The 14,289-nt window shown below is 46.2% G+C and overlaps 1 protein-coding gene across 2 annotated transcripts in view; it reads left to right on the top strand.

Moving 5' to 3' along the window:
• Positions 1 to 14,289, top strand: part of aftpha (aftiphilin a) — a 28,212-nt gene that overhangs the window by 6,396 nt on the left and 7,527 nt on the right. For both annotated transcript variants that reach the window (XM_061880708.1, XM_061880707.1), the window contains exons 2-6: positions 1,657 to 2,984; positions 3,204 to 3,325; positions 4,621 to 4,750; positions 4,819 to 4,875; positions 6,612 to 6,749. In XM_061880708.1, the coding sequence (XP_061736692.1) occupies positions 1,680 to 2,984; positions 3,204 to 3,325; positions 4,621 to 4,750; positions 4,819 to 4,875; positions 6,612 to 6,749 (1,752 nt within the window). In that variant the 5' untranslated portion in view covers positions 1,657 to 1,679. The remainder of the gene's footprint in view (positions 1 to 1,656; positions 2,985 to 3,203; positions 3,326 to 4,620; positions 4,751 to 4,818; positions 4,876 to 6,611; positions 6,750 to 14,289) is intronic.

Below are 14,289 nucleotides of genomic sequence, written 5' to 3'. Positions count from 1 at the left end.
TGTTGCTCGTCTTACATAAGGATTGTGAATGGTGCGCAACATTCCGGTAAAGTGCGGCTCCCCTTCAAGGACTTGTTTAGATGATTTATTTGAAACTCGTAAATAAACGCTAGCAAGAGTCAGCTAGCCGTGGAGCCAATAGGAGTCGCTCCATTCCGCCTATAAAGGCTCTAAAAATATTCAGAAACCTCCATCAGGGTTTCATATTCAAGCTGTAAGTTTATATGTAATGTAGTAATTTTCATACTTACTTTTAATATATTTGTGATGTAGGTGTATATGTCATGTAGTTACATTCATAATAACATATAATATATACATGATGTAAGTATATATATCATGTAGTAACATTCATAATAACATGTAATATATACATGATGTAAGTATATATGTCATGTAGTAACATTCATAATAATATGTAATATATACGTGATGTAAGTATATATGTCATGTAGTAACATTCATAATAACATGTAATATATACATGATGTAAGTATATATTTCATGTAGTAACATTCATAATAACATGTAATATATACATGATGTAAGTATATATGTCATGTAGTAACATACATAATAACATGTAATATATACATGATGTAAGTATATATGTCATGTAGTAACATTCATAATAACATGTAATATATACATGATGTAAGTATATATGTCATGTAGTAACATTCATACTAACATGTAATATATACATGATGTAAGTATATAAGTAACGTAGTAACTTTCATACTAACGTGTCCTATTCACATATTTTGCTCTTTTTAAATATATGGCGGTGTATTAATTTTACAGACACATCACAATGTTTGCTTTCCCTTCAACAACACCACCACTACTTATCATGGAAGACTTAATGAGAGACAACAAAGACCACTTTGGGACAAATGATGAATTTGAAGCTGAATATAAGGAGGATCATCTATAAGTTTTCGAACAGTTCCAGGAAGTATCAGTATTGTTAAGTGCTAAAAAAGAATTACGAACTACAAACATAATAAAAAAACACACACTGTACAATGTCTGCTCTCACTGGATAAAGAGTAATGGGATGTTTATACCTTCTCATTTTATTTGAACGATATCCTCACACAAGTAAAAAAAAAATTGCAAAACAAGCTTTTCATGCTCTTCTCTCCATCTCCAGGTCTAAGTTGGCTGTCATCTAGAATTAACTTTTACCAACTCAGAGGTGATGCAGCAGCTCCGTATGCCAATATAGCAGCATAAGCGAGTAGACGCTCTGTGATCCGCTAAAAGTAGCTCATAATAACAATACTGCTAATACTTGTTTATGTTCAGGTCCCGACACAAAGTGGAGTATTGTTGGCGCTTTTTTAGAGGACTTTATGAGCGCAATAGTGTACTCTCATTATCCACCTCTTACTTGCCATATTTTACGACTTAGAATGTGTGAAAAAAAGGAAAACTCGTGTCCTACATAAAGATTGCGAATGATAGGCAACATTTAAAAAAGTGCAGTTCCCCTTTAAGGTGATTTTTTTTCATCTCTTCTCTTGTTTTGTTTACTTCCACTTCTTCTTTTTCTTGTTGTGTGCAATATTTCACTGCATTTACCTAACAATAACATATTTCTATGGTGTTTGGTCGCCATGGTGACGCCGCCTCCTCCTTTGCCGGACACAGGTGTAGCAGGACGACTGGTCACCATGGAGCCTGACGTCATCCGCCTGTACTCGTCGTCTCCGCCCCCCATGGAGGACGCCGATGAAGAGGACGACGAGTTTGGCGACTTCGGCACATTCTCCGCCGTGTCCGCCAGCGTCAGCTTCAGCGACTTGGACACGCCCACTTCTTTCAACCGGACGCAAGCGCTGGCCGCCACCTCGCCCCCGGAGCTCCTCAACGGCGGCGGGGTGTTGAGGGTCGGCCACAGCGGCCCCCCCGCCGAGTCCAAGGCCAAAGGCCCCGAGGTCCTCAGAAGCTCAGAGTGGACCGCCATAAAGCCAGCGGACGCTCACGTAAACGGCGGCGATGGCGAGGTCCTGACAAATGGCTTTGCGAGCTCGGACATTCGGCGAAGTCCACAAAGTTCTGTGCACTGTCTCGCCAGCGAGGACACAGGAAGTGTTGACAGTCTGGAGGCTGAGTTTGCGGACTTTGCCGCTTTCTCCGATGCGGAGCACGCAGACGTCCACGCCTCGGCGGACCTCGTCAGAACCGAACCCGCCTCGCCCGAATCCGCTTCTATTTCTGCTGAGGAATCACGTGACCCGGACGCCACGCCGAGGGACGCAGACTTTGCACACGAGCACGCCGCCTCCACTTGCACAAAGCAACCTCTCGTTGTCAACAGGGACTCCGACGATGTCGCCGCCACCTTGCCGCACACGGACAATGAAGTGGAGGGCGGGCCGTCAGACCAGAGGAGCTCAGAGAAAGAGACAGAAACCGAGACCTCGTTAGGGCGGCCGCTGTCGACGGAGGCTCCAGAGGAGTATGGCGACATGAGCACGACGGGCTCGGCGCCCTCGCCGCCCCTTCTTGAAGAGACCACCACCCCCGCCGACCACAGCCAGCTGACGGGGGACGAGGACGACCATGAGTTTGGGGACTTTGGAGATGCAGTGGGCGACCGACCGCAAGTCCAACATGGACAGCAGCACTCGCAGAGCCCTGCCATGTCACTGGAAGCTGAGGGGGCGGAGCTTGATGACGAATTTGGAGACTTCAACTCTCCTAAATTTGACTGTGGAGCCACAGAGGAGGGAGGAGCCTCCTTCGCCTCCAGCAGCAGCTTCGGAAACTTCAGCTCGGCCGCCGACGCCGGATGGAGCGCCTTTGGGGAGGCTGAGCACGGGACGGCGCCGGAGAAAGAGGAGTCGACGACATCTGGCGAGTCGTCGTGGGCGGCGTTCGGCTCAGAGAGTACCACCCTACCTGTGGAGGACGTCCAGGAGGCGTGGCACCAGGCAGAAGTGTCCTCCTGCCACCTGGAGAGCGGCGGACAGACGGTGAGTGACTTCCTGTTTGCAATGACGATGTCGCTCTTTTGTCAGTAGCTGCTAACTTGTGATTGGCTGGTAAACCAGGAAGTGTGATATCACACTTGACATCTTTACACACTCCCCCAGACAGGAAATGAGGTCCAGTGCAGCTCCGCCCCCAAGAAGGTGACCTGCTGAGGGCCATCTATTGCGTGAAGATGTCTCACTCTGTGTGTTTGGCTGTAGGAGGCGCTGTGGAGTCGTGTGTTTGAGAGCAACTTCCCCTCGGCTCCCCTCTCCCCTGTGGAGGAGCAGGTGGTGTCCCTCAGAGTCCTGCTGGGGCCCCGGGACGATCAGGAAGTCACAAGGTTAGCATTCGCCTCTGACTGCTCATGTCTCATGTCTTCTTGTCTCGTGTCCTCTTGTCCTCATATCCTCTTGTCTTCTTGACTCATGTCCTTGTGTCTTCTTGTCCTCATGTCTTTTTGTCTCATGTCTTCTTGTCTCCGTCCTTGTCTCATATCTTCTTGTCCTCATGTCTTTTTGTCTCATGTCTTCTTGTCCCTGTCCTTCCTGTCTCATGTCTTCTTGTCCTCGTCCTTCTTGTATCTTGTCTTCTTATCCTTGTCCTTTTTGTCTCGTGCTCTTGTCCTCGTCCTTATTGTCTCATGTCATCATGTCTTCTTGTATCATGTCTTTATATTTGTCTTCTTGTCCTCGTCCTTCTTGTCTCATGTCTTTTTGTCCTCATGTCTTCTTATCCTCATGTCCTCGTGTCTTAATGTCTTTTTGTCTCATGTCTTCTTGTCCTCATGTCCTCTTATCCTCATGTCCTTGTGTCTTTTTGTCTCATGTCTTCTTGTCCTCATGTTTTCTTGTCTAATGTCTTATTGTCCTCGTCCTTCTTGTTTCATTTGTTCTTCTCCTTGTCTTCTTGTCTCATGTCTTCTTTTCTTCGTCCCTATTGTCTCCTGTCTTCGTGTTCCGTGTCTTCTTGTCCTTATCTTCTTGTCTCGTGCTTGTTGTCCTTGTCCTCCTTCTTTCATGTGTTCTTGTCTCATGTCTTCTTCTCCTTGTCTTTGTGCTTCTTGTGTCATGTCTTCTTGTCCTCTTCCTTATCGTCTCATGTCTGGTGTTTCATGTCTTCTTGTCCTTTTGTCTTCTTGTCCTTCTTCTCTCATGTCTTCTTGTCTCGTGTCTTCTTGTCCTCATATCTTCTTGTCCTCATGTCTTCTTGTACTCGTCCTACCTTGTCTCATGTTTTTATGTCCTCATTTCTTCTTGTTTCATGTCTTCTTGTCTCATGTCTTTGTTTCATGTCTTCTTGTCTCATGCTTCTTTTCCACGTCCTTCTTGTCTCACGTCTTTCTTGTCTCATGCCTTTTTGTCTCCTGTATTTTTGTCTCATGTCTTCTTGTTTCATGTCTTTTTGTCTCATGTCTTCATGTCTTTTTGTCCTCCTGTCTTCTTGTCTTTGAACTCTTTGTCTCATGTCTTGTTGTCAGTCTTCTTGTCTCATGTCTTCTTGTCACATGTCTTCGTGTTTCATGGCTTCTTGTTGTCGTGTCTTCTTGTCTCATTTATTTGTGTTTCATGTCTTTCTTGTCTCGTGCCTTGTCTCATGTCTTCTTGTCCTCATGTCTTGATGCCGTGTGTGGTGCAGAGTGCTGCACGGCGGTGTGTGGAGCCAGCTGGAAGACGTGGACGAGGCGGTGGGCCTGAGACATCAGTGGGGAGGTTCCTACTGCAACAAGACGCTGCTGGGCTGCCTGGGCATCGACACACGCAACATTGTGAGTCCGTGCTGTACGTCCTCTCATTACACCGCCACATCTTTGCTGGACACCATTGCTCTTTGCAGTTGTTCACGGGACAGAAGAAGCAGCCCGTCATTGTGCCCATGTACGCCGCCAGCCTGGTAGGCACGCACATACACTGACACACACATACATTGACACGCACACTGACACACACATACATTGACACAAACACTGGCACACACATACATTGACACACACGTACATTGACACAAACACTGACACACACATACATTGACACACACACACACACACACACACACACACACTGACAACAAATACATTCACACAAACACTGACACACACATATATTGACACACACACTGACAACACATACATTCACACAGACACACACACACATATACATCAACACACATACACACTGACACACCTACATTGACACACGTACACGCACGCACACTGACACACACTTACATTGACACACACGCACACTGACACACAAATACATTGACGCACACATACTGATACACACATACATTGACACGCACGCACACTGACACACACATACATTGACACGCACGCACACTGACACACACATACATTGACACACACGCACACTGACACACAAATACATTGACGCACACATACTGCCACACATACATTGACACACGCGCACACTGACACACACATACATTGACACACTTACACGCACATACACTGACACACACATACATTGACATGCACACTGACACACACATACATTGACATGCACACTGACACACACATACATTGACACGCACACTGACACACACATACACTGACACACACATACATTGACACAAACACTGACACAGACATACATTGACACACACACACACACACTGACAACAAATACATTCACACTGACACACACATATATTGACACACACACTGACAACACATACATTCACACAGACACACACACATATACATCGACACACTGACACACATATACATTGACACACGTACACGCACGCACACTGACACACACATACATTGACACACACGCACACTGACACACAAATACATTGACGCACACATACTGACACACACATACATTGACACGCACGCACACTGACACACACATACATTGACACACAGGCACACTGACACACACACATTGACGCACACTGACACACACATACATTGACACACACACATACTGACACACGCACACTGACACATACATACATTGACACACGTACAAGCGCACACACACTGACACACACTTTCATTGACACACACCCACACTGACACACACATACATTGACACACACGCACACTGACACACATATTGACACACGTACACGCACACACACTGACACACACGTTCATTGACACACACCCACAATGACACACACATACATTGACACACAGGCACACATGCTGACACACACATACATTGACACACACGCACACTGACACACAAATACATTGACACACACGCACACATACTGACATACACATACATTGACACGCACGCACACTGACACACACATGCATTGACACACATCCACGCACACAAACACTGACACACAAATACATTGACACACACACACGCACACATACTGACATACACATACATTGACACGCACGCACACTGACACACACATGCATTGACACACATACACGCACACAAACACTCACACACACACGTACATACACTGACACACACATGCAAACATACACTGAGACACAAACACACACATGAATTGACACACACAGGTACGTGCAGGTAGTGAGAGGTGTGTGTGTGTGTGTGTGTGTGTGTGTGTGTGTGTGTGTGTGTGTGTGTGTGTGTGTGTGTGTGTGTGTGTGTGTGTGTGTGTCTCCACAGGGGATGCTGGAACCCACCAAAGAGCCGATGAAGATCGTCTCAGCAGCAGAGATGATCGCCTCCATCGCACAAGCACCATCATCATCATCATCATCATGTCCTCCAGGGACTAACTCGTCTTCCTCTCAGGCAGTGCAGGTATAAACATGTCTCATGTCTCACCTATCATGTCTCCTGTGTCATCTCTTGTGTCTCATGTCTCACGTATCATGTCTCCTATGTCACCTCTTATGTCTCATGTCTCACGTATCACCTCTCATGTCTAATGTGTCACCTCTCATGTCTCATGCACCCTGTGTCACTTCTCATTTGTCATGTCTCATGTATCACCTCTCTTGTCACATCTCATGTGTCACCTCTCATGTCTCATGCACCCTGTGTTGCTTCTTATTTGTCACCTCTAATGTCTCATGTGTCACCTCTCATGTATCACCTCTCATGTCTCATGCACCCTGTGTCACTCCTTATTTGTCACCTCTCATGTCTAATGTGTCACCTCTCATGTATCACCTCTCATGTCTCATGCACCCTGTGTCACTTCTTATTTGTCACCTCTCATGTCTAATGTGTCACCTCTCATGTATCACCTCTCATGTCTCATGCACCCTGTGTCACTTCTTATTTGTCACCTCTCATGTCTCATGTGTCACCTCTCATGTATCACCTCTCATGTCACATCTCATGTGTCACCTCTCATTTCTCATGTGTCACTTCTTGTGTATCACCTCTCATGTCACGTCTCATGTATCACCTCTCATGTCACGTCACGTGTGTCACCTCTCATGTCTCATGTGTCACTTCTCGTGTATCACCTCTCATGTCACGTCTCATGTGTCACTTCTCATGTATCACCTCTCATGTCTCCGGTCTAATGTGTCACCTCTCATGTATCACCTCTCATGTCTCATGCACCCTGTGTCACTTCTCGTGTATCACCTCTCATGTCACATCTCATGTGTCACCTCTCATGTCTCCGGTCTAATGCGTAACCTCTCATGTATCACCTCTCATGTCTCATGCACCCTGTGTCACTTCTCATGTATCACCTTTCATGTCACATCTCATGTCTCCGGTCTAATGTGTCACCTCTCATGTATCACCTCTCATGTCTCATGCACCCTATGTCACTTCTCATGTATCACCTCTCATGTCTCCGGTCTAATGTGTCACCTCTCATGTATCACCTCTCATGTCTCATGCACCCTGTGTCACTTCTCATGTATCACCTCTCATGTCACATCTCATGTGTCACCTCTCATGTCTCATGTGTCACCTCTCATGTATAACCTCTGATGTCACGTCTCATGTGTCACCTCTCATGTCTCATGTGTCACTTCTCGTGTATCACCTCTCATGTCACATCTCATGTGTCACTTCTCATGTATCACCTCTCATGTCTCCGGTCTAATGTGTCACCTCTCATGTATCACCTCTCATGTCTCATGCACCCTGTGTCACTTCTCATGTATCACCTCTCATGTCACATCTCATGTGTCACCTCTCATGTCTCCGGTCTAATGTGTAACCTCTCATGTATCACCTCTCATGTCTCATGCACCCCGTGTCACTTCTCATGTATCACCTTTCATGTCACATCTCATGTCTCCGGTCTAATGTGTCACCTCTCATGTATCACCTCTCATGTCTCATGCACCCTATGTCACTTCTCATGTATCACCTCTCATGTCTCCGGTCTAATGTGTCACCTCTCATGTATCACCTCTCATGTCTCATGCACCCTGTGTCACTTCTCATGTATCACCTCTCATGTCACATCTCATGTGTCACCTCTCATGTATCACCTCTCATGTCTCATGCACCCTGTGTTGCTTCTTATTTGTCACCTCTAATGTCTCATGTGTCACCTCTCATGTCACATCTCATGTGTCACCTCTCATGTATCACCTCTCATGTCTCATGCACCCTGTGTCACTCCTTATTTGTCACCTCTCATGTCTAATGTGTCACCTCTCATGTATCACCTCTCATGTCTCATGCACCCTGTGTCACTTCTTATTTGTCACCTCTCATGTCTAATGTGTCACCTCTCATGTATCACCTCTCATGTCTCATGCACCCTGTGTCACTTCTTATTTGTCACCTCTCATGTCTCATGTGTCACCTCTCATGTATCACCTCTCATGTCACATCTCATGTGTCACCTCTCATTTCTCATGTGTCACTTCTTGTGTATCACCTCTCATGTCACGTCTCATGTATCACCTCTCATGTCACGTCACGTGTGTCACCTCTCATGTGTCACTTCTCGTGTATCACCTCTCATGTCACGTCTCATGTGTCACTTCTCATGTATCACCTCTCATGTCTCCGGTCTAATGTGTCACCTCTCATGTATCACCTCTCATGTCTCATGCACCCTGTGTCACTTCTCGTGTATCACCTCTCATGTCACATCTCATGTGTCACCTCTCATGTCTCCGGTCTAATGCGTAACCTCTCATGTATCACCTCTCATGTCTCATGCACCCTGTGTCACTTCTCATGTATCACCTTTCATGTCACATCTCATGTCTCCGGTCTAATGTGTCACCTCTCATGTATCACCTCTCATGTCTCATGCACCCTATGTCACTTCTCATGTATCACCTCTCATGTCTCCGGTCTAATGTGTCACCTCTCATGTATCACCTCTCATGTCTCATGCACCCTGTGTCACTTCTCATGTATCACCTCTCATGTCACATCTCATGTGTCACCTCTCATGTCTCATGTGTCACCTCTCATGTATAACCTCTGATGTCACGTCTCATGTGTCACCTCTCATGTCTCATGTGTCACTTCTCGTGTATCACCTCTCATGTCACATCTCATGTGTCACTTCTCATGTATCACCTCTCATGTCTCCGGTCTAATGTGTCACCTCTCATGTATCACCTCTCATGTCTCATGCACCCTGTGTCACTTCTCATGTATCACCTCTCATGTCACATCTCATGTGTCACCTCTCATGTCTCCGGTCTAATGTGTAACCTCTCATGTATCACCTCTCATGTCTCATGCACCCCGTGTCACTTCTCATGTATCACCTTTCATGTCACATCTCATGTCTCCGGTCTAATGTGTCACCTCTCATGTATCACCTCTCATGTCTCATGCACCCTATGTCACTTCTCATGTATCACCTCTCATGTCTCCGGTCTAATGTGTCACCTCTCATGTATCACCTCTCATGTCTCATGCACCCTGTGTCACTTCTCATGTATCACCTCTCATGTCACATCTCATGTGTCACCTCTCATGTATCACCTCTCATGTCTCATGCACCCTGTGTTGCTTCTTATTTGTCACCTCTAATGTCTCATGTGTCACCTCTCATGTCACATCTCATGTGTCACCTCTCATGTATCACCTCTCATGTCTCATGCACCCTGTGTCACTCCTTATTTGTCACCTCTCATGTCTAATGTGTCACCTCTCATGTATCACCTCTCATGTCTCATGCACCCTGTGTCACTTCTTATTTGTCACCTCTCATGTCTAATGTGTCACCTCTCATGTATCACCTCTCATGTCTCATGCACCCTGTGTCACTTCTTATTTGTCACCTCTCATGTCTCATGTGTCACCTCTCATGTGTCACCTCTCATTTCTCATGTGTCACTTCTTGTGTATCACCTCTCATGTCACGTCTCATGTATCACCTCTCATGTCACGTCACGTGTGTCACCTCTCATGTGTCACTTCTCGTGTATCACCTCTCATGTCACGTCTCATGTGTCACTTCTCATGTATCACCTCTCATGTCTCCGGTCTAATGTGTCACCTCTCATGTATCACCTCTCATGTCTCATGCACCCTGTGTCACTTCTCGTGTATCACCTCTCATGTCACATCTCATGTGTCACCTCTCATGTCTCCGGTCTAATGCGTAACCTCTCATGTATCACCTCTCATGTCTCATGCACCCTGTGTCACTTCTCATGTATCACCTTTCATGTCACATCTCATGTCTCCGGTCTAATGTGTCACCTCTCATGTATCACCTCTCATGTCTCATGCACCCTATGTCACTTCTCATGTATCACCTCTCATGTCTCCGGTCTAATGTGTCACCTCTCATGTATCACCTCTCATGTCTCATGCACCCTGTGTCACTTCTCATGTATCACCTCTCATGTCACATCTCATGTGTCACCTCTCATGTCTCATGTGTCACCTCTCATGTATAACCTCTGATGTCACGTCTCATGTGTCACCTCTCATGTCTCATGTGTCACTTCTCGTGTATCACCTCTCATGTCACATCTCATGTGTCACTTCTCATGTATCACCTCTCATGTCTCCGGTCTAATGTGTCACCTCTCATGTATCACCTCTCATGTCTCATGCACCCTGTGTCACTTCTCATGTATCACCTCTCATGTCACATCTCATGTGTCACCTCTCATGTCTCCGGTCTAATGTGTAACCTCTCATGTATCACCTCTCATGTCTCATGCACCCCGTGTCACTTCTCATGTATCACCTTTCATGTCACATCTCATGTCTCCGGTCTAATGTGTCACCTCTCATGTATCACCTCTCATGTCTCATGCACCCTATGTCACTTCTCATGTATCACCTCTCATGTCTCCGGTCTAATGTGTCACCTCTCATGTATCACCTCTCATGTCTCATGCACCCTGTGTCACTTCTCATGTATCACCTCTCATGTCACATCTCATGTGTCACCTCTCATGTCTCATGTGTCACTTCTCGTGTATCACCTCTCATGTCACGTCTCATGTGTCACTTCTAATGTATCACCTCTCATGTCTTATGTGTCTCGTGTCACCTATCATGTTTCTCGTGTCACCTCTCACGTCTCGTGTGTCCTGTGTCACTTCTCATGTCCTATGTGTCATGTCTAATGTGTCACCTCTCATGTTTCTAGAGTCATGCACCCTGTGTCACCTCTCATGTCTCATGTGCATTGTCTCGTGTTACCTCTCATGTTTCTTGTGTCACCTCTCATGTCTCATGTGTCCTGTGTCACCTCTCATGTGTCCTGTGTCACCTCTCATGCCTCATGTGTCCTATCTCACCTCTCATGTCTCATGTCTAATGTGTCAACTCTCATGTGTCCTGTGTCACATCTCATGTCTCGTGTCCTGTGTCACCTCTCATGTCTCATGTGTCATGTCTAATGTGTCCCCTCTGATGTGTCCTGTGTCACCTCTCATGTATCACCTCTCATGTATCACTTCTCATGTCACCTCTCATGTATCACCTCTCATGTGTCCTGTGTCACCTCTAATATCTCATGTCTAATGTGTCACCTCTCATGCCTCATGTGTCCTGTCTCACCTCTCATGTCACTTCTCATGTATCACCTCTCGTGTCACCTCTCATGTATTACTTCTCATGTGTCCTGTGTCACCTCTAATGTGTCACCTCTCATGTATCCTGTGTCACCTCACGTGTCATGCGTCACTTCTCATGTATCACCTCTCATGTCACCTCTCATGTATCACCTCTTATGTGTCCTGTGTCACCTCTAATATCTCATGTCTAATGTGTCACCTCTCATGTGTCCTGTGTCACCTCTAATGTCTCATGCATCACCTCTCATGTATCACCTCTCATGTCACTTCTCATGTATCACCTCTTATGTGTCCTGTGTCACCTCTAATGTCTCATGTCTAATGTGTCACCTCTCATGTGTCCTGCGTCACCTCTCATGTCTCATGTGTCCTCTCTCATGTATCACCTCTCATGTGTCCTGTTTCACCTCTAAGGTCTCATGTCTAATGTGTCACCTCTCATGTGTCCTGTGTCACCTCATATCTCATATGTCCTGTGTCACCTCTCATGTCTAATGTATCACCTCTCATGTGTCCTGTGTCACCTCTGTCTCATGTCTAATGTGTCACCTCTCATGTGTCCTGTGTCACCTCTCATGTCTAATGTATCACCTCTCATGTGTCCTGTGTCACCTCTAATGTCTCATGTCTAATGTGTCACCTCTCATGTGTCCTATGTCACCTCATGTCCCATGTGTCCTGTGTCACCTCTCATGTCTAATGTGTCAACTCTCATGTGTCTTGTGTCACCTCATGTCTCATGTGTCCTCTCTCATGTCTCGTGTCCTGTGTCACCTCTCATGTGTCTTGTCTCATGTGTCACCTCTCATGTGTCATGTCTGTCACCTCTCATGTATCACCTCTCATGTGTCATTTCTAATGTGTCACCTCTCGTGTGTCATGTGTCCTGTGTGACCTCTCATGTCTCATGCTGTGTCACATCTCATGTTCTTTGTCATGTCTCACTAGTCATGTCTCACGTCTCACATCGCCTGTGTCACATCTCATGTGTCATGTCTCGTGTCGACTCTCACCTCCCATGTCTCAGGTGTCCTGTGTCACCTCTCATGTCTTATGTGTCATGTCCCGTGTCACCTCTCATTTTTCTTGTGTCACTTCTCATGTCTCATGTGTCCTTTGTCACCTCTCATGTCTTATGTGTCATGTCTGTGTCACCTCTTATGTTTCTAAAGTCATCTCATGTGTCCTGTGTCACCTCTCATGAATCACCTCTCATGTCACGTCTCATGTATCACCTCTCATATCTCATGTGTCATGTCTCATGTCACCTCTCATGTTTCTTGTGTCACTTCTCATGTGTCCTGTGTCACCTCTCATGTTTTATGTGTCATGTCTAACTAATGTATCACCTATCATGTGTCCTGTGTCACCTCTCATGCGTCATGTGTCCTGTGTCACCTCTCATGTGTCATGTCTAACTAATGTGTCACCTCTCATGTGTCCTGTGTCACCTGTCATGTGTCCTGTGTCACCTCTCATGTTTTATGTGTCATGTCTAACTAATGTGTCACCTCTCATGTGTCCTGTGTCACCTCTCATGCTTCATGTGTCCTGTGTCACCTCTCATGTGTCATGTCTAACTAATGTGTCACCTCTCATGCGTCATGTGTCCTGCCTCACCTTTTCATGTCTCGTGTCACTTCTCATGTGTCATGTGTCACCTCTCATGTGTCCTGTGTCACCTCATGTCTCATGTGTCCTCTCTCATGTCACCTCTCATGTCTCATGTGTCCTGTGTCACCTCTCATGTCTCATGTTTCATGTCTAATGTGTCGCCTCTCATGTATCACCTCTCGTGTCATGTCTAACGTGTCACTTCTCGTGTGTCCTGTGTCACCTCTCATGTCTCATGCTGTGTCACCTCTCATGTGACATGTGTCATGTCTCACGTCTCATGTGTCACATCTCATGTGTCCTGCATCACCTCTCATGTCTTATATGTCACCTCTGTCTCATGCTGTGACACCTCTCATGTGACATGTCTCATGTGTCCTGTGTAACCGCTCATGTCTCATGCTGTGTCACCTCATATGTCCTGTGTCCCATCTCATGTGACATGTCTCATGTGTCATGTCTCGCGTCTCATGTGTCACAATCTCATGTGTCCTGCATCATGTCTCATGTGTCCTGTGTCACCTCCCATGTCTCATGTGTCCTATGTCACCTCTCATGGGTCCTGTGTCACCTCTGTCTCATGCTGTGACACCTCTCATGTGACATGTCTCATATGTCCTGTGTGACCTCTCATGTCTCATGTTGTGTCATGGTATAGCTCGGTTGGTAGAGTGGCCATGCCAGCAACTTGAGGTTTGCAGGTTCGATTCCCGCTTCCGCCATCCTAGTCACTGCCGTTG

The sequence above is a fragment of the Nerophis ophidion genome, linkage group LG20 (genome assembly GCF_033978795.1).
Source record: "Nerophis ophidion isolate RoL-2023_Sa linkage group LG20, RoL_Noph_v1.0, whole genome shotgun sequence".
NCBI classification, from domain to species: Eukaryota; Metazoa; Chordata; class Actinopteri; order Syngnathiformes; family Syngnathidae; genus Nerophis; species Nerophis ophidion.
Note: the sequence above shows the minus strand (reverse complement) of the source record. Positions and strands in the feature narration are given on the sequence as shown.